A 21482-nucleotide genomic window follows, 5' to 3' on the forward strand; every position below is an offset into this window, starting at 1 on the left:
CCAAGGAGACTGCTAACCCACCAACACGGCCCCGCCCTGTGACAGTCGTCTGGGCAGCTGAGCCTCACAGCCAGGTGGAGCCAGGCACTTCTGGGACTTTGCAGTGCGCTCTTGGCCATCGCTGGAGGCTGGCGCCATAAACCTCCTTGTGTCATCTCACTGGGAGTCACTGGTTTACTGGAGGATGTCCCAGTCCCGTCTTAAGAAAGGAGAAGACACCAGCAGTCTGTCTCCAGGATCCCGGTCCACCTTGGCATCCTGAGCTGGTGAGGGTTGGGGGAGGCCTGAGGGCACAGGTCGAGCCAGCCCCCCTTCCCTTCTCTCACCCCCACACTTCCCTTTAAGCACTACATCTCTCAGTACGCCCAAAGTGAGACATTTACAAAAATAATAAAAATAATTTTTTAAAGAGAGGAGTGAAGAGGTGTTTTTACCGCTGTCGGAAACGACTTAACATTATGTTGCTTTTGTGGTCTGTGTTCTCTTTGGATATTTCTGTATGTGACTAGTTTTTAAAAAGGTCCAAACCAAGTTTTGTTTGTATTTCCTTACAAGAAGACAGCCTCGTGGATGGGCTTCCCTGGGCTCTGATAGCCTCCCAGCCAGGGGTCAGCTGCTGGCCCCGAGCCTGCGGCCTCCCCACCCCAGGCCTTCAGCCCTTGCTGGCATCCTCATATGCACATTCCTGTCTGATCAGTGGGGAGGCCAAGGCTAGAGAAGCTGGGTCCTCTCTGAAGGGAGATCAGGCCCCAGGACCTGGGCTGTCCTGGGAATGTTGGTGCTGGAGTGGGAAAGGCTCTCGGGGGAGGTGCCGTCTCACCCGTTCTGCTGAGACAGTCTCTGTTTCCATGGCTCGGCTCCCCCATGCCCACCCTGCCTCTCACTGTGCCCCTTGCACCTCACCAGCCTGGCTGCCAAGCAGCACCTTGGTTTCAAGCCTCCGGTCCTGTCTCCTGGGACCCCACGGTGGAGGGAGGGGGAGGGAGCACCACACCCTTCAAAGAGGAGGCCGTCCTGCTGCTCTTCAAGCTCACCCTCACGCCTGCAGCCTCCCCTGGACCTGGGGACCAGCCACCTTCCACATGGCTCCCTCCCGGGTACCCCACTGGGTCTGTTTCCATTTCCACAGGAAATAAAAGTGCCCACCTCCCACTCCTTCCGGGCCTCCTCTGGGGACTTTGGGGCGCGAGCCCTGGCACCTAGGGCCCAGGGCCGCGCAGCAGGGTGGGGACTGCGAGCCCCGAGGCCCGGCAGGTTTTCGAGGCAGGGGTGGGGGGAAAGGACGGGTATTTAGAGGTCCCCAGGCTCCCCACACCCCCGATCTAATGCAGTTGAGAGGTTGGTCACAGCGCTCCGAGCCCGGATCCTGCTCCCTTTACCTCTCAGCACAAGACGGTTTTGCAGTTTTAACGAGCGCACGCTGAGTTTTCCAGGAATACAAAACTGGCGTACACACTGAGGAAGCAGGACCGCGCTCGATTCTTTTTGAAACACACAGCCCCCCTCCCGCCGGTAGCACTGGGGGTCGGAGTCCCCACGTGTGACGACTGTGGAGCGTTCAAGGCTGATCCGCAGGCTCTGCGGGGCGCCTCCTCTGATCGTGCCCCAAATCTGAGTGCTCAAGTGCCCGTGGTCTCCGAGGCCTTCCTCTCCTCCCACGCGAGGGCAAGCCGTTCCTCAGGTCAAGTAGCGTGGGTGGGTAGGTTTGCTTGTGTGCGGGATGCGGCAGCACGCGGCGGGAGCCCAGGAGACCCCATCCCAAGGGCGGATGCGAGATACGGGATGCGGGGCGGGGCGGGGCGGGGCAGGGCGGGGCGGGGGGGCGCTCAGCTCTAGAGGAAGACCCAGGAGTCCATGGAGACGCCCGCCGCTCTTCCCGCCCCTGCGCCAGCCCTACTACAACTACCAGGATGCATCGGGCGGTTGAACTACACTTCCCGGGACACTCCGCGTCAGGAGTGGGCCTGCGCGCTGGGCCTGGGGGTGGGGCTGCTGTAGCGACGCTAGAGCGCGGGAAGTCCGGAACCCTCGGCACGGCGGCCGGAGTATGAGCTTGGACCGCGGGCTTCGCCGTGAGTCCAGGGACTAGCGCCCGAACGCGGGGGCCGGGGGCGGGCCTGGCCCTCCCGGGCGGAGAAGCTTAGCACCCAGGCCTCGTTCTTCTTTCTGCAGAGTTAAGCAAGGCCAAGGCTAAGGCCCAGAGGAGCGGGCAGCTGCGGGAGGAGGCAGCCGTCTGCCACCAGCTGGGGGAGCTCCTGGCTAGCCATGGTGCGTGGGGTGGAGTCCGGGCCTGGGAGCGAGGATCCGGGAGGACGGGGTGTGGGGGGTGGTGCGGGGGGGGCCTTCCTGAGTGCCGGCCGGCCGCTGCCCCACTGGCCCTCGCGGACCCTGGCCCTCTGCCCGGCCAGACTGAAGCCTGTCCCGCCCGCCCAGGGTGCTACGCGGAGGCCCTGCGAGAGCACCAGCAGGAGCTGCAGCTCCTGGAGTCGGCCGACGACCCCCTGGGCTGCGCCGTGGCCCACCGCAAGATCGGAGAGCGGCTGGCGGAGATGGAGGATTACTCGGCTGCCCTGCAGGTGGGCGGAGGCCGCGATGTGGACCCCCACGCTGGCCACACCCGGCTCTCCTGGGCTCTCATATGCTGGGGGTCCGTTTCTGAGAAGGGAGGCCCAGTCTCTGCTGTCCAGGCCTCTGGCTGGAGGAGAGAGGGGGACACGCTGCGCTGGGCTCTGGTAGCCTAGTCCTCGGGTGGGTGTGCCACAGGCCCTCTGTCCACACAGAGCTGACCTGGCCCCGGCTTCTGGGGCTGCCACAGCCCAGCTAACTTCCGGTCAGTGTCTCCCCCAGTGACTTTGCCTGATCTGAGTGTGGTGCTACCGTCCCCACAGTCAGCCCTTAGCATAGAGAAAACGGGGTGTTGCAGCCTAGTTTTGGCCTGCTCTGTGGGGGCTTGGGGGACACGTGGGGTTTGCTTGACGTGGGGTTGGCTCACAGCGACCATTCTTCTGTACTCCAGCACCAGCACCGTTACCTGGAGCTCGCATGTTCCCTGTCCAACCATGTTGAGCAGCAGAGGGCCTGGGCCACCATTGGCCGCACCCACTTGGACATCTTTGACCACCACCAGTCACAGGATGCCTTGCTACAGGCACAGGGGGCCTTCGAGAAAAGCCTGGCTATCGTAGATGAGAAGCTGCAGGGTAATTGCCCTTGGAGTCTGGCCCTCCCCATCTTCTGCCTCCTGAGCTTTGCAAGGAGAAGAGGCTACAGCCCCGTTGCCCGCCCTGCCCGTGTGGTGGGTCCACCTGTCTGGACCCTCCTTTTGTGAGATTGAGATTGGTTCTCAGAAGCAGCAGCCCTCCCCCCACCCCGACCCCTGCCCCGCAGAGCCTGTGCTCCTCACGATCTCGGGTCCGGCTGCCTTTGCTCTTTTTCACTCTGCTCTACCTGCAGCAGAACCCTTGGCACCTACAGTGAGAGGCTGGAGGAGGGGTCCAGGAGAGGTTGGCCAGGGCCCAGGGCTGGAGACCCCAAGTGGGGGTAAGGCACTGAGTGTCTGGAGGGGCGTCTTCCAGGCTCACTGGCCAAGAGAGAACTGAGTGAGATGAGGACCCGACTTTACCTCAACGTGGGCCTCACCTGTGACAGCCTGCAGCAGGCCGCGCTGTGCCACGCCTACTTCACGAAGAGCATCTTCCTTGCCGAGTAAGGCCCCCCGCTCGGCCCCAGGAGGGAGTGGCTGGGGCCTGGGCTGCTCCCAGGGTCCTCCCGAGAGGGCAGCCGGGCTGACCTCACCCCTCTGCCCAGTCAGTTTCCTGTTAGCAGAGGGGCAGCCTTGGCTTTGTGGGGGCCGGAACCCTAAGTGGCATCGGTGGGTGCTTGCTGTGCTGTCCCTAAGCGACAGTGCCCCGGGCACTGAGATCCTGTCCCACCCCCAGGCAGAACCACCTGTACGAAGACCTGTTTCGCGCCCGCTACAACCTCGGCGCCATCCACTGGCGGCGGGGGCAGCACTCTCAGGCCATGCGCTGCCTGGAGGGGGCGCGGAAGTGCGCACGCACCCTGAAGCAGGGCTCCATGGAGAGCGAGTGCTGCCTGCTCCTCTCGGAGGTGCTGGTTCTTGGTGGCTCCGGGCTCTGCTCCCGGGTGGGCTTGGGCCTTCAGGAGCCTGCGCGCCTCACCTTCCCTTGCCCTCCAGGTCCTCCAAGACCTAGGGGATTTTTTGGCCGCCAAGAGAGCCTTGAAGAAGGCCTATCGGCTTGGTTCCCAGAAGCCTTTGCAGAAGGCAGTGGTCTGCCGGACTCTCAAGTATGGTGAGCCTAGGAGGGGATCGGGGGGGTGCTGAACCCCCTGAGAAGGAGTAGGGAGGGCTCCCGTCCTTCAGCAGAGGAGGCCTGGGCGTGTGTCCTTTGGGAGGTGGCAGCGCCAGTAGGGCACCCGTCTCCCCCCACTTCTTGTTGGGAGGGGCCTCATTTTTCTCTGAGCTACATTCAGCACAGAGTGTCAGAGGGGCACCCAGGGTGGTCAGGAGACTAGTTTCTATGCACAAGCCAGCTTCGTTGGCAAACTAGAGAAAAGCCGCCCCGCCTAATGGGGTGGGAGCGTGGACGGTGCGTGTGGCCTAGCAGGACTGGTAAGTGGCGGTCAGCAGGCCCCCACCCCATGCTGCGGACCAGCCCCTGCCCTGACTTGTCGTTAGTTGGTTCTTCTATTCTTGCTGCGACCCCACGAAGTAGTTCCTCCTACCACCCCCCTTACCAGTGGGTGAGCGGAGGCTCGGGCAGGTGGCTGGCTGCCTAAGGGCACAGGGCCAGGCCCCAGGCTGTGCCGCCCCCGCACCAGGCTCTTTCTGGCAGTGCTCGCGGTGGTCCGCCTGCAGCAGCAGCTGGAGGAGTCTGAGGAGAGTGACCCGCGGGGCGCCATGGGCATCTGCGAGCAGCTGGGTGACCTGTTCTCCAAGGCGGGCGACTTCCCCAAGGCTGCCGAGGCCTACCAGAAGCAGGTGCGTGCCCGGGCTGGGGCGGGGATGAGGGCACCGGGGCTGTGGGCTGCGGGGTGTGGCGCAGCCCTGGCCTCACTGTTGCCGCCTTCCCAGCTGCAGTTTGCGGAGCTGCTAAACAGGCCGGGGCCTGAGCTGGCCGTCATCCACGTGTCCCTGGCTGCCACCCTGGGGGACATGAAGGACCACCGCCAGGCCGTGCGCCACTATGAAGAGGAGCTGAGGCTGCGGGACGGCAGCGCCCTGGAGGTGAGGGGTCACGGCGCCCTGCCCTGCCCGGGGCTCTGTCCCAGGACTGCTGCCCTTGGAGATGGGCACGGGAGGGCTGTCGTCCTCCTGTCTCGTGTGGGCAGCCATGGGGAGCCGGGGCCAGCTGGGTGCGGGGGCGGCCGCCACCGAGTTCACGCCTCCTCCTCTAGGAGGCCAAGACCTGGTTGAACATCGCGCTGTCCCGCGAGGATGCCGGGGATGCTTATGAGGTGCTGGCGCCGTGCTTCCAGAAGGCTCTCAGCTGTGCGCAGCAAGCCCAGCAGCCGCGGCTGCAGGTGTGGGAGCCCGCCCACCCGTGCTGGGATCCCCACGTACAGCTTCCCCGCGGCCCGCCTGTCCCCCTGTCCCCCGTCCCCATCTCTGCTCTGGCCCTGAGCTGGGTGTCCCCCGCTCCTCAGAGGCAGGTCTTACGGCATCTCCACGCGGTGCAGCTGAGGCTGCAGCCTCAGGAGGCCCCTGGCACTGAAGCCAGGCTGCAGGAGCTGAGAGCGGCTGAAGACGAGGAGGATGAGGGGGACGAGGACGACGAGGAGGACGAGGGGGACGAGGGGGATGCCGCCGCCCTGGAGGCCATCGAGGTGGAGCTCTCAGAGAGCGGTGAGGCTCGGATGGCATGCTGGCAGCCCCGGTGTTCCCTCCCTGACGCCGGGGCCGGGCTGGTGGGTCCTGCTCACAGGCTCAGGATGGGAGGGAACAGCCCAGCGCCGGGTGGGTAACTGGCACAGGTGAGGCAGGTGGAGGAGGGTGGAGGTGGGGGGGTTGCAGGGAGCCGGGCACAGCCGGGGGACATTCTTGGAGGGGCCGGTGCCGGGAGGCTGGCGGGCGTCTGCAGGGGAGGTGGCTCGGGGCAGACCTGGGGAAACGCACCGCAGGCGGTCCCGAGACCCTCGAGGGCCTGCGCGGTTCCCCTGAGGCCAGCGTGCTCAGCTCCGAGGGGCGGCTGTGAGGGTGGGCTGTGGCGGAAGCCGGCTCAGGCAGCGGGCCAGTGGGTGGGCTTCAGCAGTCAGCTGGCTCCCGGCTGCACGGTCCCTGAGGCCAGAAGGAGTGGCTTCAGTTTTGAACTCGAGGGGCCTCCAGAACCCCCGGGAAGTTTCAGCCTTGCCTTAGCGGGGTGCTGAGCTGGGCGTGGCTCGTATGCAGGTGTGGGGGAGGGTCCGCAGGAGGGGCGGGGAGAGAGGACCCAAAAAGGAGAACTTCAGGCGACTCTCCAACTTTCCGACAGGCATAGGCAGTTACCCCCGGAGGAGAAGGGAAGGAGGCGCAGGAGGGAGCCGGGGCGGCGGCGGGGGGGTGTCGGGCTGAGAGCAGGCGGGAGAAGGCAGAGGCACCGGGAGTCGTGCAGGTGGAGGACGCCTGGGCCCCAGGGGCGAGCTGTCTTCACCCTGGGCCTGACGTGGCCCGACAAGGATGCTTCCCAGGAAGGAGACAGCAGAGGTCTGGGGTGGGGGAGGCTGCCCCACAGAGCAGCCTCCTGGGCGCAGCGGAGCCGGGGCAGGGGCTAGGCTCACCTGGGCTGGTGGGCCTGGCTCTGTTCCAGAGGATGAAGCGGACGGGTCCCAGCGGCTGGAGGAGGAGGAGCTTCAGGGCTGCCTGGGCCGGCGGAGGGTGGGCAAGGTGAGCACAGCGGCTGAGCGCGTGTCGCCCTCCCGTGCCCACCAGTGCCCCCCATCCCCTCACGCCTACGCCCCCACGGGGCGACTGTGCCCACAGTGGAACCGGCGCAACGACGTCGGGGAGACCCTGCTGCACCGAGCCTGCATCGAGGGCCAGCTGGGCCGTGTCCAGGACCTCGTGAGGCAGGTGGGCCCGCTGCCCCACCCCAGTCACCCTGCGGCCATAGCAGGGGCTCTCGCTGGGGTATTGTCTCCCCAGGGGCCAGGGCAGGGTACAGGGGCCGGAGCCGGCACTGGGGACTCTGTACTTGTTGTGGCGAGTGTCTCCCTCACTCTGGTGTGACCTGGGCCAGGGTCAGGCTCGGGGGTGGGCCCCGGGGGCCCTCCTCAGGCTCCAGAGCACCAGGGCAAGGCCAGGCTGGAGGCTACTCGGGGCCAGGCTCCTTCCCATTCTTTGTCACAGGGCCACCCCCTGAACCCTCGGGACTACTGTGGTTGGACACCCTTGCACGAGGCCTGCAACTACGGGCATCTGGGTGAGTGTGGGGCTGCGGGGTGCTAGCATACGATAGGGAGAGGGAAAGGGTCCCTCCCAAGGAAGGGCCTGGGAGCTGGCTCATACCCCCCGTCCACAGACATCGTCCGTTTCCTGCTGGACCACGGGGCCGCGGTGGATGACCCGGGTGGCCAAGGCTGTGAGGGTATCACTCCCCTGCACGATGCTCTCAACTGTGGCCACTTTGAGGTGGCCCAGCTGCTCATCGAGCGAGGAGCATCGGTCACTCTTCGAACCAGGAAGGTGAGCACAGACGCAGGCCAGGCAGGTGTGGGCCGCACGTGGTTGGCGGTACTGCCACTGCCAGCCCTGCTTAGCTGGGTACCCCACAGGGCCGCAGCCCGCTGGAGACGCTGCAGCAGTGGGTGAAGCTGTACTGCAAGGATCTGGATGGCGAGACGCGAGAGAAGGCTGCTGCCATGGAGACGCTGCTCCAGGCGGCCTCTTCGGGCCAAGGCAAGCGGGGACCTCCTCTGCTCCTAAGGACCTCGCTCCGTAGCCTGAGGGTCCCCGGGCCCTGGGTGGCGGGGATGGTGCCAGGCACTGCCTCACAATAGGTTCAATCTCTCTGCAGCTTCCCACAGCTCCCTGGCTCCCCCGACCGTCCCGAGTAACCATGTTTTTGACCCTGAGACTTCTCCTCCCTCAAGTCCCAGCCCAGGACCCCCAGAAGCCTGTCAGGCCAGTGCCAGGGTCTCCCAGGGGCTGGCGGTGCCAGCCGCGGCCAGGCCTTGGAGGAGCAGGCACAAGCTGGCCAGCGGTAGCAGCTCGGATGGGGAGGAAAACCCAGGTCCGCCCCGGCCACCCCAGAAGAGGCCCCGGATGCCCAGCCCCGCCAGTGACGGAGAGGCAGCCACTGCGAGTGCCGGCTGGGCAGCCTACCGGGCGGCCATCCGCAGTGTGGGCAGTGCCCAGAGATACCACCTGCGCCCCAGCCCCCCTCGAGGCCCCGGCGAGGCCCCCAGCCCCCGGGCAGCACTCCTCCCTGAGGAGGAGTGCTTGGCCGGGGACTGGCTAGAAGAGGACTTGCCGCTGGCCCATGGTCATGGGGGCAGCTACCCGCCCCGCCCCCATAGCAGTGCGGATGGCAGCAGACACAGTGCCTCGGGGTCAGGCAGTGAGGCGAGCGCCATCAGGCCTCGGGCCCGGGCCCGGAAGAGCCGGCTGTCCTGTCTCAAGAGTTGGAGTGCACGGGTCAGAGCAGATGGAGCCTGCAGCTCAGCCGCAGAGCCCCCGCGGAGCCCTGATGTCCCCAGGGCCTTGGAGCCCATTGGGGGAAGCCCTGCAGCAGGCCAGCCCTTGGTGGGTGTGCAGGCCTGGAGCAGAGCTGCCTCCCAGGCTGGGGCGGTTGCGGGTGGTGGGCAGGGGGCTCCGTCTTCCCTGACTCAGGCTGTCTTTCCCCGCCCACACCTGCTAGGGTCAGGCCCTGCTCCCTCCCATCCGAGTTCGAGTTCGTGTTCAGCATAATCTTTTCCTCATCCCCGTTCCACAGAGGTAAGGTGTCACCTGTTTTCTCCCAACCCCTGGTCCCCTGTGCGCCACTGCGGGTTCTGGGCCAGGGGATGGTGCCCAGGGGCAGCAGAGGGCCTTCATGGCTGCAGATGGCGTGGAATGTGCGATGCGAATCCATCTGGTTTTATACCCCACCTCGGGGGGGCTGGCAGCTGGGGGAGGTGATGGCAGACACAGGCTCGGGGAGGCCCTGCGTCCCTAGAAACAGCCCGGAGGTGCTGCATGTGTGCACGGGGCACTGGCATGTCACACATAGGGGCAGGGGGAGAGGAAGGAGCCAGACGAGGGAGCTGTGGATGCCAAGCTGGGATGGCAGGACCCCGGGGGCCGCTCCTCAACGTGTGCGGGAACCTGGCCAGGTACAGGACTCAGCTCGACCTCTGTCCCCACAGCAGGGAGACCCACTCCGTGGCCTGGCTGGCTGAGCAGGCCGCCCAGCGTTACTACCAGGCCTCTGGGCTGCTGCCTCGGCTCTCTCTACAAAAAGAGGGGGCCCTGCTGGCCCCACAGGACCCCATCTCCGACGTGCTGCAGAGCAATGAGGAGGTGAGTGGCAGGCCAGGCCCTGAGTTCGGGGTGTTCGCCAATACTGGGTGCCGGGGGCTGCACACCGCTGGTGCTTTCCAGGTGTTGGCTGAGGTGACTTCGTGGGACCTTCCCCCGCTGACGGACCGCTACCGCCGGGCCTGCCAGAGCCTGGAGCAAGGTAAGGGCCCAGGGGGCCCTGCGGCGGTGGCCTGGGCAGAGGGCTGGGTGTGTGGGCTCCTCCTGCCCGTGCCACTCCCAGGTCCGCGGGCCTCAACTCCCAGGACCCCAGGTGCCCACCAGGGTTCCTTCCCAGCCCACCCGTTCTTGGCTTTTCCTCCCCTACCTGGCAGCCCTGTGTGTAGGTAGTGGGGTGGGGTGGGGGAGATTGGCCCCGTCTGGAGGTAGATGAGCGCCACCCACCGGCTGTGCGGCGTGGCTCCTGGGCCATGGGATCCACAGGCCTCTGGTGGCAGCCCCAGGGCTCGTGAGTGGGGAGGGGCTGCCTGGTTTGCCTCTCGTGATGCACAGGGCAGGACAGGCAGGCTCTGGCCCTGGTGACGCCACGTCACCCCTCCAGGGGCGCACCAGCACGTGCTGCAGGCGATGGAGCAGCAGGGCTCAGGCCCCGCGTTCAGTGCCTGCTCCCTGGCGCTGCGCCAGGCCCAGCTCACCCCGCTGCTGCGGGCCCTGAAGCTGCACTCGGCACTCCGGGAGCTCCGCCTAGCCGGGAACCGGCTGGGGGATGGATGTGTCGCCGAGCTGCTGGCTGCCCTGGACACCGTGCCCGGCCTGACCCTCCTCGACCTCTCCTCCAATCACCTGGGCGCTGAAGGGCTGCGCCAGCTTGCTGTGGGTCTCCAGGGGCAGCCCGCCTTGCAGGTAGAGGCGTGGGGAACGGCGGACCGGTACCAGGGCAGCATCTGAACATCCACATCTAGCCCATCCCTGGGTGGGAAGGTGCGGTTGAGAGTGCTGGCCAATACCCAGCTCCGGGTGGCCCAGACCAGATCCTCCGGGGAACCCATGTCTCCACAGAACTTGGAAGAGCTGGACTTAAGCATGAACCCCCTCGGGGATGGCTGTGGCCAGGCCCTGGCCTCCATCCTACGGGCCTGCCCCTTGCTCAGCACCCTGCACCTCCAGGCCTGTGGCTTTGGCCGCAGCTTCTTCCTGAACCACCAGGCGGCCCTGCGCAGCGCCTTCCAAGGTGAGCTGCCAGGCACGTCCACTCCCTGGCCCCAAGGGCTCAGAGAGCCTCCAGCACAAGGACTCCTAGGGCACGAGCCCAGCTTTCGGGAGCACGTAGGTAGACGTGCAGGTGCTGGACCTGTCTGGGCTCAGAGGGCCGTTGGGTGCTCGCCTGGCCTGGGCGGCCCCCTCAGGACACAGCCCCAGTCCCAGCTACGCTGCAGGCCAGAGCCCAGCCCCACAGCTCTCACCAGGTCTGAGCATCCCGTTTGCCAGAGACGATTCCACCGCAAGCCCACTGGGGCTGCAGAGACCCGCCATCCCAGCCCTGAGAAGCTGGAAACTGGGGTCCTCTAGGGGGCTTTCCACAGAGCTATGAGCACAGCGGCAGGGGAGGAGGGGTCTAGGACTGGGGTGGCAGACGGAGTACTCCCCGACCCACCCCACCACATGTGGATGTCCCAGCCTAGGGCCTGTCTCAGGTCACCTGGGGCCATCCTGTCGTGAGTAGGGGCAGGTGGAGGACCCCGAAATGGTGGGAAGAAGCTGGGCTCAGGAGTCCAGTTCTGCCCCCTCCCCACTGGCAGACACTGGGCCAGAGCCACCCCAGTTTCCCTGCACACCAAACCTCAGGGACGAGGATGGCTTCCCGAGGGTCACGAGGGTTCTGGGCCCAGGACTGTGCGGCAGGGCTGGGGGCGGCGGCACGCGGGGCTGACAGAGGTTCTGGCCCTTGGTATAGGCGCCAAGTGCTTGAAGACACTGTCCCTGTCCTACAACGGCCTGGGTGCCTCCGCCCTGGCCCAGGCCCTGCAGAGCCTGCCAGCCCGCACCCTCCTACGCCTGGAGCTGAGCTCTGTGGCCGCCAGCAAGAGCGACCCAGGCCTCACGGAGCCCGTGGTCAGCTACCTGACCAAGGTATGCGGTCAAGGAGGGACACTAAGCCAGAGGCACCTTGGGCCACCCAGGATTGGCGGGTAGTGCTGGGAAGAGGCTTTGCACGTTTGGAAAAAACAGAGGCGGGGAAAGGTTTCTGTAGACCTGCCTGCCCCAGGCTGTGAATTCCTGGCCAGCAGGAAGGACAGCTGGGATCCAGGGAGGCAGGGAGGGCAGGTGCCCCACTCAGTCCGGCTCCCCTTGGGCCTCTGCTGTCTAGGAAGGCTGCGCCCTGGAGCACCTGGGCCTGTCGGCAAACCACCTGGGCGACGAGGCCGTGAGAGATCTGAGCAGGTAATGCCAGCCAGCTCGTGCCACCACCATCCTGCAGGGGTTCTGATCTCAGGGCCCAGGAGCCCGGGGAAGCTGGGGCTCCTTGCCCCAGCATGCCCCGAGGCCTGGCCGCCAGCCACTAGCCTGCCTCCTGGCTGGCCCTCGTGTCTCTCTTCATGCTCCCACGGCTCTCGAGACTCTTTCTCTCTGGTGTGTCCCCTCCTGTCACCTTTTGTCCAGCAGCCCAGGCACGGGCCACGGCTTCTGTGGCCCTCCAGCCTCAGCTGGCTCGCAGGAGTGTGAGACACCCGTGCCAGGCTGGGGGCAAAGCCTGTGGTCCTGGCCTGCAGCTCCCCGAGCCTTGGGGTCACCTGGGGCAGCTTCCCCTCGTGATGGAAGCTGACCCCCAGGCTTCTTCCCTGTCTCAGATGTCTGCCTCTCTGCCGCTCGCTGGTCTCGCTGGACCTGTCTGCCAACCCCAAGATCAGCTGTGCCGGCCTGGAGGAGCTCCTGTCTGCCCTCCAAGGGCGGCCCCAAGGCCTCAGCTTCCTCGGCCTGTCAGGTGAGCTCTGGGTATGGTGGCTACACCTGCCACGCTGGAGCTGGTGACACAGCTCCCTCCTCGAGGACCTGCCTTAGGCCCAGGTGCCTCCTCTGAAGGGGCCGTCACTGCCACCAGCCAGACCGCAAGGGTGGGCTGGGCCCCTTGGGGTCGCCACAGTGGAGGACGGTGACCAGTGTGACTGGAAGCAGGTGTGAGCCTCGCTCCTCAAACCGTAGGGCGGGAGGACCGTGGGTCTCTGCCTCTGGCCCGGTCAGCCTGACCCTCGAGACCATGGCCGGGGGACCCAGTGCCACAGGGACTTCCTCGTTCCTGTTGTCACCGAGAGAGGGACGTCGGGCTAGGGTGGCAATACCTGCCTCTGAGGGACCCTCCCGCTTCCTGGCCAAGGCTGCCCTGACCCTACCGTCCAGGCCTGTGGCCTGACTTAGCTGGTTTCTCTGGCCACGCCCTGGTGCAGGACCCTACCAGAGCTGTCTTGAGAAGGACCCCAGGGAGGTGCGTTTGGTGAACTGGCCACCCAGCGGCCTGGCACATCTTGCTGGGGCCCAGGGCAGGGCAGACCAGGCTTTGCCGTCTAGGAGAACAAGGGCTGGGAGTGGGTCTACACACAGGGGATCCCTGGGTTCTTCCTGCTCCTCGCCCACGGGCCCACAGGGCCAGGCTGGCTCCTCCAGGAAGGCCCCCCTGAAGGTGGGCTGGTAGGAGACCTGCGCTCAGCTGAGGGGCTGCTCCCCACACACCTGGCTTCTGGGCACCTGCACCCTCTCACCAAACTCCCTGGGTCGTGAGCCTGCTGGGTATTCTCTGGTCTCTCTGAGGATTGAGCCTTGTAGCTCAGTGTCTTGAGACTCACAGGTAGCCCACTGGGTCAATTTTATGGAGGGAGAGACCCAGGCGTCGTCAGACAAGGGCAGAGGCACAGATGTGAATGCGGTGTTTACTTTAGCCAACCTCCCTTGTGCCTGACCACTGGCTGGGAAGGGAGTCCACAGTCCTGGGCACACTAGGCCTGGGAGAGCACACTCCTTCCTAGAGAATTATCGGGCCTCTGCTGGCCTTTGCTCATGCCCCTCGCTGCAGCCCTTGGGGCCTCAGAGGAAGTGTGTTTCCTCCCGAGGGCCACACCGGTAAAGAGGAAAGCCCCACAGGGCCCCCTCTACGAACACCACTGGTTCCTGCGGGCCCCTGGCCATAGCCTGAGGCCTACTCCTGCTTCCCCTCTGCAGGCTGTGCTGTCCAGGGCCCCCTGGGCCTGCGCCTCTGGGACAACTTAACGGTGCAGCTGCAGGAGCTGCAGCTGTGCAGCAGACGTCTCTCTGCTGAGGACCGGGATGCCCTGCACCAGCTGCTGCCCAGCCAGCTGGGCCCCAAAGCATGCACCCTGGATCGGGGACCCAAGCTCTTCTTCAGGCACCTCTGACTGGCTGAGCCGTGCCCCGCCCTCCCCACACGCCCAAGCCTCTAATAAAGGAAGCCGCTGCTGCCGCCTCCCTCCCTGCTGTGGCCTTCGGAGGGGTTCACCTTGCTGTCAGAGCGCTCTGGAATGAGGCCTCCCTGCCCAATGAGCAGTGAGCCACACCAGCAGAGAAAGGGTTTATTCATAGGCAGCCAAGTGAGGGGACGGGAGGACAGATCTCAGATTGGCTTCCCCAAAGTAGGGGCGTGGGATATTTACGGGACAAAGAAGCAGGTTGGGGGAATTCCTGGCAGCCCAGTGATGAGCACTCCAACACTTTCACTGCCGACGGCCCGGGCCTGGTTCCATGTTCGGTGAACTAGATCCTACAAGCTGCGTGGCCAAAAAGAAAAGAAGGCAGGGTGATCTTAAGCGTGGGGAGAGGAGATTGGAGGTAGGAAAAAGGCGACGTAATCTGTGTTCTGCAGAGGCGTGTCTGAATTACCTGCTTCTTCATGGGACCATGTTAAAAAATGGACATGATCTGAGGGTGGGGGTTTGGGCCCTCCGATGTCAAAAGGTCATTCACTGGACACCTGTGCAGGCCCAGTTTTAGGGTTGGTGGTCCCAACCAGCCTTAACTGGCTTGAGCTCAGACTGGACACAGGTGACTCCAAGTTCCTGGAAAACAACTCAGAGCAAACATCTTATTTTGCAGGACGTGCACGTTTTTGTATCGACAATTAAGGTGAGCTTGACCAGTGAAGGCAGGTTACAAGCGGAAGGTTTTTTTTATTGAAGTACACTTAATTTGCAATGTTGTGTTAGTTTCAGGTGTACAGCAAGGCAATTCAGTTTAGCTCAGTTTTGTATATATGTATTGTTTTTCAGATTCTTTTCCATTATAGGTTATTAAAAGATACCCGATATAGTTCCCTGTGCTGTACAGTAGGTCCCTGTTGTTTATGGAGGAGTTTTTAAGAAGCTGTAAAGACAAGCTCAAGGATTTGTTACCAATTTCTGTTAACCCTGTGGGGCACAGTTTCAAGGGCAGATCCGGCCACTTAGAGGTCCTACAGGTGAAGGCAAAACCTCCCTTCGTTACCTCTTCCGGTTCCTATCAGGCATGGCTGGATCAGAGCCGCAGAGTGTTACCCCCGGCCCGGCCTCAGCGCGGGGTTGGGGGGGAAGTAGCCAGAATCCCCGGTGGCCCGGCCCCGCGCGCAGGCGCAGACATCAGGTTCCGGCGCTGAGAAAGTGTGCGCAGGCGCATACATCGGGGCCCGCGCGCAAGCGCAAGCGCAAGCGCAGGCGTCAGAGAGCGCTCCGCCCCCGCGCCATTTCCGGGATCCGCGAGGCCGCCCAGGTACTCCAGGCCGGGGGCGGGCGGGAAAGGCGGCGCTGGCAGAGGCCCGGGGGTGTCGCTGTGCCGCGGAGGGTACTCCGCGCCCGTGCTCCTCCTGGCTCTCCGTCTTGTGGTCCCCTCCCCCGGTGTCCGGCTCTCCTGGCTACCCCCTGGGTTCCAGAGCCGTTTCCCCGGGACTGGCGCTTCCGAGTGCGGCGCTCAGACCGTCGGGCCCGAAGGTTCCCGCGGCCTATGCGCTCCGCACCCGGCCCGCCCGATCTTCCACCGCGCTCATTGGGCTTTCTCTGGAAGCTCGCCGTTCTGGGTCGCGGCAGGTTGGTGAGGTTCAGCCGAGTGTTCGCTTGTGGCCGCGTGGAATCCCGTTGTAGAGCCGCAGACGACTCCCTTATTCCTTCTCTCCGTTGCACCTCCTCTCTGATGCTGCGGGAGGGTGGCTCAGTGGTATCCGTGTCCCCACCCCACCCCCGCGGGCTCTCGTAATTTCATCGGCCTTCTCGGCCCCGTCCCCCCGCCCCTGCTGCTTAACTTGTACAACCTTGGCCTTTCCCAGCCCTGATCCCGCCTTCCCTCTGCCCAGCCTCCGCACGCCGCGGGGCCCGGGGCTCAACGTGGGCTGCTCTCCCTCCTACCGTGGTTCGCCCTTAGCCGTCTCCTGTGGGACGCCATCCACCCCCTCGGTGCCACTGGCTCAGCCCTGCCAGCCCCCGGCCTCTCCCCTGGTCTCCAGCCGCCTCAGCAGCTTCCTCGGGTGTCTGCCGGCAGATCAGCCGCAGCGCTTTCCTGCGCACCCGCGTGCCTTCTGCACCTGCTTTGTTCACTTTCTGCATCTCAGTTCACCTCGCTGTCATGGTGCCACTGGTCCAAAAATAAGGGGTCATTTTTGAGTCCTTTTTAATTTTTACCCCTTTTCAAATTCTCCACTGGGTCTGGTGGTTCCATCTCCAAAGCACATCAGGACGTGGCCCCAACCACCGCACCAACTTCCGGAGTGGTCAGGGGCTCCTGCTTCCACGGTCTGCTCAGCCCACCGCCCACCTGGAGCTGGGAGGACTTTCTTCAGTCTTCCTGTAGTTCCCTCTGGCTGTGCCAGGATAAACCCAGACTCCTCCTCCTGGCCTGTGAGATCTGTGCCCTTTGATCCCCCTGCCTGTCTGTCCTCATCCCCTAGAACGCCCCTCACTCAGAAAGCTCACGTCCACCCCATCCAGCCCGCTTGTCTGTTCTTCTAAATTCATTCCTGCATAAAGACCTCACATTATACGTGCTGTCTGTCGTATGTGCTGTTTTCTCTGCCCAAACGTTCATCCAGGTCACTCATCTGATAGCTGCAGCCCCTTCCTCTGCTGGTCACCTGACTCAGAGCAACCTGCCCTGACCATGCCGCCACTCCCCACCCCACCCCCTCTGCCAGCCCGCCATTGCTCACTCCTGAGAGGCTCACCTGCACCTGCTTCCTCCCGGCAGCCTCCAGGGTGGCTCGGTGTTCCCAGCACAGTGCACAGCACGCTGTGTGTTCATTGCTGGTTTTGTTTCTGCTGAGGGTGGGGAAGCTTTTCATGAGGCCCAGCCCTCAGGGGTGTTAGGGGGTCACCTTTGCGTCAGCACTGGTTCTGCTCCCTAGGTCTCTGCTGTGGCCACCTGAGCCTGCAGGATGTTTCACGGGATCCCAGCCACTCCTGGCATGGGAGGTGAGTGTGGCCCAAGCTGGGCCCAGGGACCCAGAGAGCCTAGGCTTTCAACCTCTGTGGCAGAGGCTGATGGGAGTGGTGGCCGGAGCATTTGGGAGGTCTATAAGTGTCCGCCCCCGCAAGACCTCAGGTAGTGGCCAGGGGCCCAGAGACCTCTTCCAGGTGGGGTCAGCTGGACGCAGAGATGACAGCTTTAGTGTGGCTGGAACTTCAGGGGGTCTTAGGTATCCCACAGTCCTCAAGCCAGGGAAAAGATGACAGAGCATGTGACAAACGTGTGTGCCCATCACTGCAGCGTAAGCAAGGTAGCCTAGAAACAGGTGGGATGGAGGAGCAGCCCTAGCGCACAGCCCCCTGGACCCAGAGGCGTGTCCTCTGCTCAGGTCAGAGGTCAAGCTGATGGGAATGCTGAGATTGAAATTCCCCCAGCTCCCTTTGGGCTCTTTGGGACATAGCCCGGGGGAGGCCTTGGGAGGGGCGCTGAGGCAGGGCTGGGCCAGGGCGCTGGACAAGCTTGCCAGGGTGACCTTCGCAAGCAGCCTGCCAGCTGTCTGCCTGTTCTGTCGCAGCCCCTGGAAACAAGCCGGAGCTGTATGAGGTGAGCGGCGGGCACCTGCCTGGCGGCGCTGGCCAGTAGTCTTTATCTGCGTGGTCCTCACCGGGACCCCACAGCCACTGTGGTGCTGCTGGCCGACCCTCCGCCCTGTCTCCCCAACAGGAAGTGAAGCTGTATAAGAATGCCCGTGAGCGGGAAAAGTGAGTCCAGCACCCAGGCTGCCTGCCTCCCCCATACTGAGGGTCAGAAGGACATGGGGTCGGCCCAGGGAAACGGGTCGCAAGAAGCCTCTGCCAGGGGTGGGGTGAGAGGGGCAGCCAGACACGGAGCTCTGCCTCAGCGGCACCTTGGGTAGGACTGGCACCCTAGGCTCCGGGACCTTGGCTTCCCTGCCGTGGCGGCCGCATCTGAAGGATGCGCCCCCTCAGGTATGACAACATGGCAGAGCTGTTTGCAGTTGTGAAGACGATGCAGGCCCTGGAGAAGGCGTACATCAAGGACTGCGTCAGCCCCAACGAGTGAGAGCCCGCTTCCCTGCACCACCGACCCGTACTTGGAAGCTTGTTTCTGCCCTCCAGGGCTGGGGTGCTCAGTAAGGAGCGGGGGCGGGGGTCTGAGGCCCACCCAGCGCAAGGAGGGTCGCTTGGGTGCTGGCGGCCTTGGTACCATCTCGGGCAGGGACGCCCTGGCGGCAGTAGCCCAGCATTCTGGGGGGAGGGGAGCCCAGCGCCCTGGCGGCAGCATTCTGCCCCAGCTTTGCTACCTGGGGCCTCATCGGTGCAAAGGCATAGAAGGCGAGCAGGGTGGCACAGGCAGTCAGTCCGTGGGGTGCCGCTGGCCAGGCCTGGCAGCCAGCTGGTATGTGGGGCCTTTGTTCGGTGCAGCAGCTCCTCCCCCATAGGACCACGAGCTGTCAACGTGGAGGCACGGCCAACATGGCCCGAGGAGCGGGCACAAGGGGTCTTGCTGGGCCTCTGCCTGGTGTTGGGCTGGGGGCCAACCTGCACAGTCCAGGCCAGGTCCGTGTGGCAGCCATATTTTGGCCGTTACCACCTCCCGCCACCTTCCAGAGTTCTTTTTTTGTATAAACCAAGTGGGAAGGCTCGGTCCTCGATGGCTAATCCCTGGCCCTTCACCCAGCCCTCCGTGTGAGATGCCACCTGTCTGGAAGGGCGGAGGGAAAGCAGGATGTGCCAGGCGGCGCTGGCCTGGCGCTGAGGGCGGCAGCCTGACCCTTCTCCCCAGGTACACTGCGGCCTGCTCACGGCTCCTAGTCCAGTACAAAGCTGCCTTCCGGCAGGTACAGGGGTCAGAGATCAGCTCCATCGATGAATTCTGCCGCAAGTTCCGAGTGAGTGAGCGGCCCCTCCACCCTGAGGGGCGGAGGTGGGCGTGGGCATGGAGGCCATTGGGCTGGGGCTGGGCTGCCCCGCGAGGCCCAGCACCGTGTGCCCTCCCTCAGCTGGACTGCCCCCTTGCCATGGAGAGGATCAAGGAGGACCGGCCCATCACCATCAAGGACGACAAGGGCAACCTGAATCGCTGCATTGCCGATGTGGTCTCGGTGCGGAGGCGGGAGGGCCGCGTGCCCACAGCCCCGCGGTGCACAGAGTAGCTGGAGTGGGGGGCGGGCAGTCCTCCTGGGCAGCGTCCGGGAAACCCCCTGAGGCCCCTCCCATCCCAAGGCCCACGTGGGATGTGCCCAGGGCTCCCACCCACTGACCGCTCCTCAGCTGCAGGGTCAGGCTTAGGGCCCACGTGACCCCACGGCTGAGGCTGCGGAGGGGGAGGGCCGGCTGGTGCTGCCCCGGGCCCGGCCCTGCAGAGGACCAGGCTGGCGGGGGTCTTTGCCGGGGGCCCATGTCGTCTCACACACACCCTTGCCGCCAGCTCTTCATCACAGTGATGGACAAGCTGCGCCTGGAGATCCGGGCCATGGACGAGGTGCGGCTCCCGGGCGGTCGGGGGTGGGGGCAGGGGAACCAGGGTCGGTGTCCAAGCCGGTAGTGTTTCTGCAGATCCAGCCCGACCTGCGGGAGCTGATGGAGACCATGCACCGCATGAGCCACCTGCCCCCTGATTTCGAGGGCCGCCAGACGGTCAGCCAGTGGTTAGTGTCCCCTGCTGAGCCGCCTGTCCGTCGCAGCCCCGTAGTCCCCCACCTGCCCCAGCCCAGCTCTGTGCTCTGTGCCCCACAGGCTGCAGACCCTGAGTGGCATGTCAGCCTCAGACGAGCTGGACGACTCCCAGGTGCGCCAGATGCTCTTCGACCTGGAATCAGCCTACAACGCCTTCAACCGCTTCCTGCATGCCTGAGCCCAGCCTCCCTACCCCCACCTTCTGCGACGGTCCCATTTCCCCCGACGTCTGCAAGCGTTTTGCCATGCACAGTGGCCTAGAGCCCGCTCCCGCAATAAAGATGCTTTCTGACCTCCCTGCTGCTGTGGGCGCCCCCCGCCCGCCCCAGGCCCGCCCTGCCTGTTTGTCTGCCCTCTGGGCCTCGGGAGCACGCAGCCCATTCATCAGGGAAGAGCCTCAGTGGCACTTTAGACGCAGCGCCTTCCCTGGTGGGCACGGCCTGGCAAGCCAGCAGGGGTGCGCCTCCCCGCAGGCCAGGTAGGCTTGCATCTGCCTGCCACACCTTCCCCCACCTCTCAGCTGAGAGCTTTAGGCAGCGCGGCGGCCCAGCTGGCCAGGTCGGCGCAGAGCCTGACACCCTTGCAGCAGGGCCCATCCTTGTGCGGTGGCTCACAGGAGCGCCGGTTGGTAGCTCACAGTAGCACAGCTTGTCCTCCTGCCTGCCACCAAGGGTGTCCCTCACCCGGGAGCAAGGCCCAGCCGGCAGATGCCACGGGAGCCCCAGAGCTGGCCTTGCCCAAAGCCTGGTGGGGAAGCAACGCCTGCTCCAAGGCCTTGTGCCGTCAGTGCTGGAAGCTGCCTGGCCCCACGGGGTTCATGTCTGCGTCCTCATCCTCTGGGGCAGACAGCAAGCAGCAAACCAGAGACCAAGGCTCTGGGTTCCAGGGGGGTGGGTTCCAGTTTTAGCAGCTGTGGTGCTGGGATAAGGGACACGCCAGAGTTTCATCGTAGCATTTTCTCTTAGTGGTACTTTGTACCTGGCTTCTAGAGACAACCAAATAAAGTGTGTGGTATCTTGAGTGGTGATGGAGGAGGTCCAAGGCTGCCATTGCATACGGGGTGGTCAGGAGCAGCTCTCAGCGTTGAACAGAAGGTCCGGGAGAAGTGAGCAGGGCTCCCTGGGGAAGGAGGAAGGGTGTGGGAAGCCGGGTGGGAAACGGGGCTGGAAGGCGGGTCAGGACTTGGGATTGTACTCAGGAGCCCCAGATGCCAGTGAGGAACTCAGAGCAGAGGCCCTCATCTCTCTGATGTGTTAGGGGGAAGAGCAGAGTCAGCAAGTGAGGGGAGAGACCGTCAGCTTCTGGGTGTGGACCGTGCTGTGTGTGGCGCCCACAGTCTGCTGGACGCAGCGGTGGAATGAGAACTCCGGGGTTACACCAGGCTTGAGCCTGAGCACCTGGAGGGGTGGAAACTCCTATTGAAATGTGGACACCTGGGGAGGAGGGGCCCTGCGTGCACAGGCTGAGCTGGACTTGGCTCTCTGATGGTCAAGGGGGACTGTCAAGTGCGTGGCTGGACACCAGCGGGTGGAGTTCCATAGACAAGGGGAAGACTGGTGTCTGGGGTGAAGGCACGCTATCACGGGTGCCAGGAATTCTACCCGAGGGGCAGGACTGGCGCTGCATCAATGCAGGAGCTGAAGAAGGGGCGACCGGGGCCTGGGGAGGAGACCAGAGGCCCGGGTGTGGAGGACGGTGAGCTCCAGGGCGCACCGAGCTGAGGAAGAGCCCTGCCGAGTCTGGCCCGCGGGGCTCTCGGTGACTTTGACAACTGTGGGTTGGGGTGAGGCTTCAGTGGAGCCTGGGAGAGGCCAGCAGTGCCTGAGTCCCCGCGACCTGCTGTCAAGGGAGCTGAGGGGGCAAAGGGCCAGGGAGGGTTGTTTGGGTCTATTTTAATT

General features: G+C 64.5%; 2 protein-coding genes and 1 long non-coding RNA gene across 8 annotated transcripts; 2 read left to right on the plus strand and 1 right to left on the minus strand.

Annotated features, from left to right (window-relative positions):
- The first annotated feature begins 1951 nt into the window (after positions 1–1951).
- Positions 1952–14770, plus strand: TONSL (tonsoku like, DNA repair protein). 2 transcript variants are annotated; one of them, XM_067712533.1, is made up of 26 exons: positions 1952–2072; positions 2173–2268; positions 2434–2576; positions 3017–3200; positions 3576–3705; positions 3939–4110; positions 4199–4313; positions 4857–5002; positions 5096–5248; positions 5419–5544; positions 5668–5866; positions 6807–6883; positions 6980–7069; positions 7346–7418; positions 7518–7681; positions 7756–7894; positions 8013–8740; positions 8856–8932; positions 9343–9496; positions 9578–9656; positions 10056–10357; positions 10514–10685; positions 11409–11584; positions 11823–11896; positions 12304–12437; positions 13667–14770. In XM_067712533.1, the coding sequence occupies exons 1-26, from the start codon at positions 2048–2050 to the stop codon at positions 13858–13860; spliced, it is 4122 nt and encodes a 1373-aa protein (XP_067568634.1). In that variant the 5' UTR covers positions 1952–2047; the 3' UTR covers positions 13861–14770. The 2 variants fall into 2 exon arrangements, with proteins under 2 accessions (XP_067568634.1, XP_067568635.1); XM_067712534.1 differs by having other exon boundaries at positions 7771–7894.
- Positions 14020–15209, minus strand: LOC137210569 (uncharacterized). Its single transcript, XR_010936615.1, has 3 exons — positions 14942–15209; positions 14342–14517; positions 14020–14229 (listed from the first exon to the last, which is right to left on the minus strand). It is a non-coding gene; the product is annotated as an uncharacterized lncRNA (long non-coding RNA).
- Positions 15131–20604, plus strand: VPS28 (VPS28 subunit of ESCRT-I). Of its 5 annotated transcripts, none has more exons than XM_067712539.1 (10): positions 15131–15202; positions 16824–16890; positions 17460–17488; positions 17609–17646; positions 17875–17964; positions 18692–18797; positions 18909–19010; positions 19337–19390; positions 19465–19556; positions 19645–19881. In XM_067712539.1, the coding sequence occupies exons 2-10, from the start codon at positions 16854–16856 to the stop codon at positions 19760–19762; spliced, it is 666 nt and encodes a 221-aa protein (XP_067568640.1). In that variant the 5' UTR covers positions 15131–15202; positions 16824–16853; the 3' UTR covers positions 19763–19881. The 5 variants fall into 5 exon arrangements, with proteins under 5 accessions (XP_067568640.1, XP_067568639.1, XP_067568643.1 ...); XM_067712540.1 differs by lacking the exon at positions 15131–15202 and adding an exon at positions 15379–15516; XM_067712541.1 differs by lacking the exon at positions 15131–15202 and adding an exon at positions 15496–15520.
- The last annotated feature ends 878 nt before the right edge of the window (positions 20605–21482 follow it).

This window comes from Pseudorca crassidens, chromosome 17 (assembly GCF_039906515.1).
Source record: "Pseudorca crassidens isolate mPseCra1 chromosome 17, mPseCra1.hap1, whole genome shotgun sequence".
Taxonomy (NCBI): domain Eukaryota; kingdom Metazoa; phylum Chordata; class Mammalia; order Artiodactyla; family Delphinidae; genus Pseudorca; species Pseudorca crassidens.

What these genes read in the sequence shown, in the direction of transcription:
- TONSL (XM_067712533.1), top strand. Translation starts at nt 2,048, where the DNA reads ATGAGCTTGGACCGCGGGCTTCGCC. An exon ending in CGTAGATGAGAAGCTGCAGG is followed by an intron (nt 3,201 to 3,575) that starts GTAATTGCCCTT and finishes GGCGTCTTCCAG; the next exon opens with GCTCACTGGCCAAGAGAGAA. An exon ending in CCTGCGCAGCGCCTTCCAAG is followed by an intron (nt 10,686 to 11,408) that starts GTGAGCTGCCAG and finishes CCCTTGGTATAG; the next exon opens with GCGCCAAGTGCTTGAAGACA.
- VPS28 (XM_067712538.1), top strand. Translation starts at nt 15,434, where the DNA reads ATGCGCTCCGCACCCGGCCCGCCCGATCTTCCACCGCGCTCATTGGGC. An exon ending in AATGCCCGTGAGCGGGAAAA is followed by an intron (nt 17,647 to 17,874) that starts GTGAGTCCAGCA and finishes GCGCCCCCTCAG; the next exon opens with GTATGACAACATGGCAGAGC. An exon ending in GCATTGCCGATGTGGTCTCG is followed by an intron (nt 19,011 to 19,336) that starts GTGCGGAGGCGG and finishes CCTTGCCGCCAG; the next exon opens with CTCTTCATCACAGTGATGGA.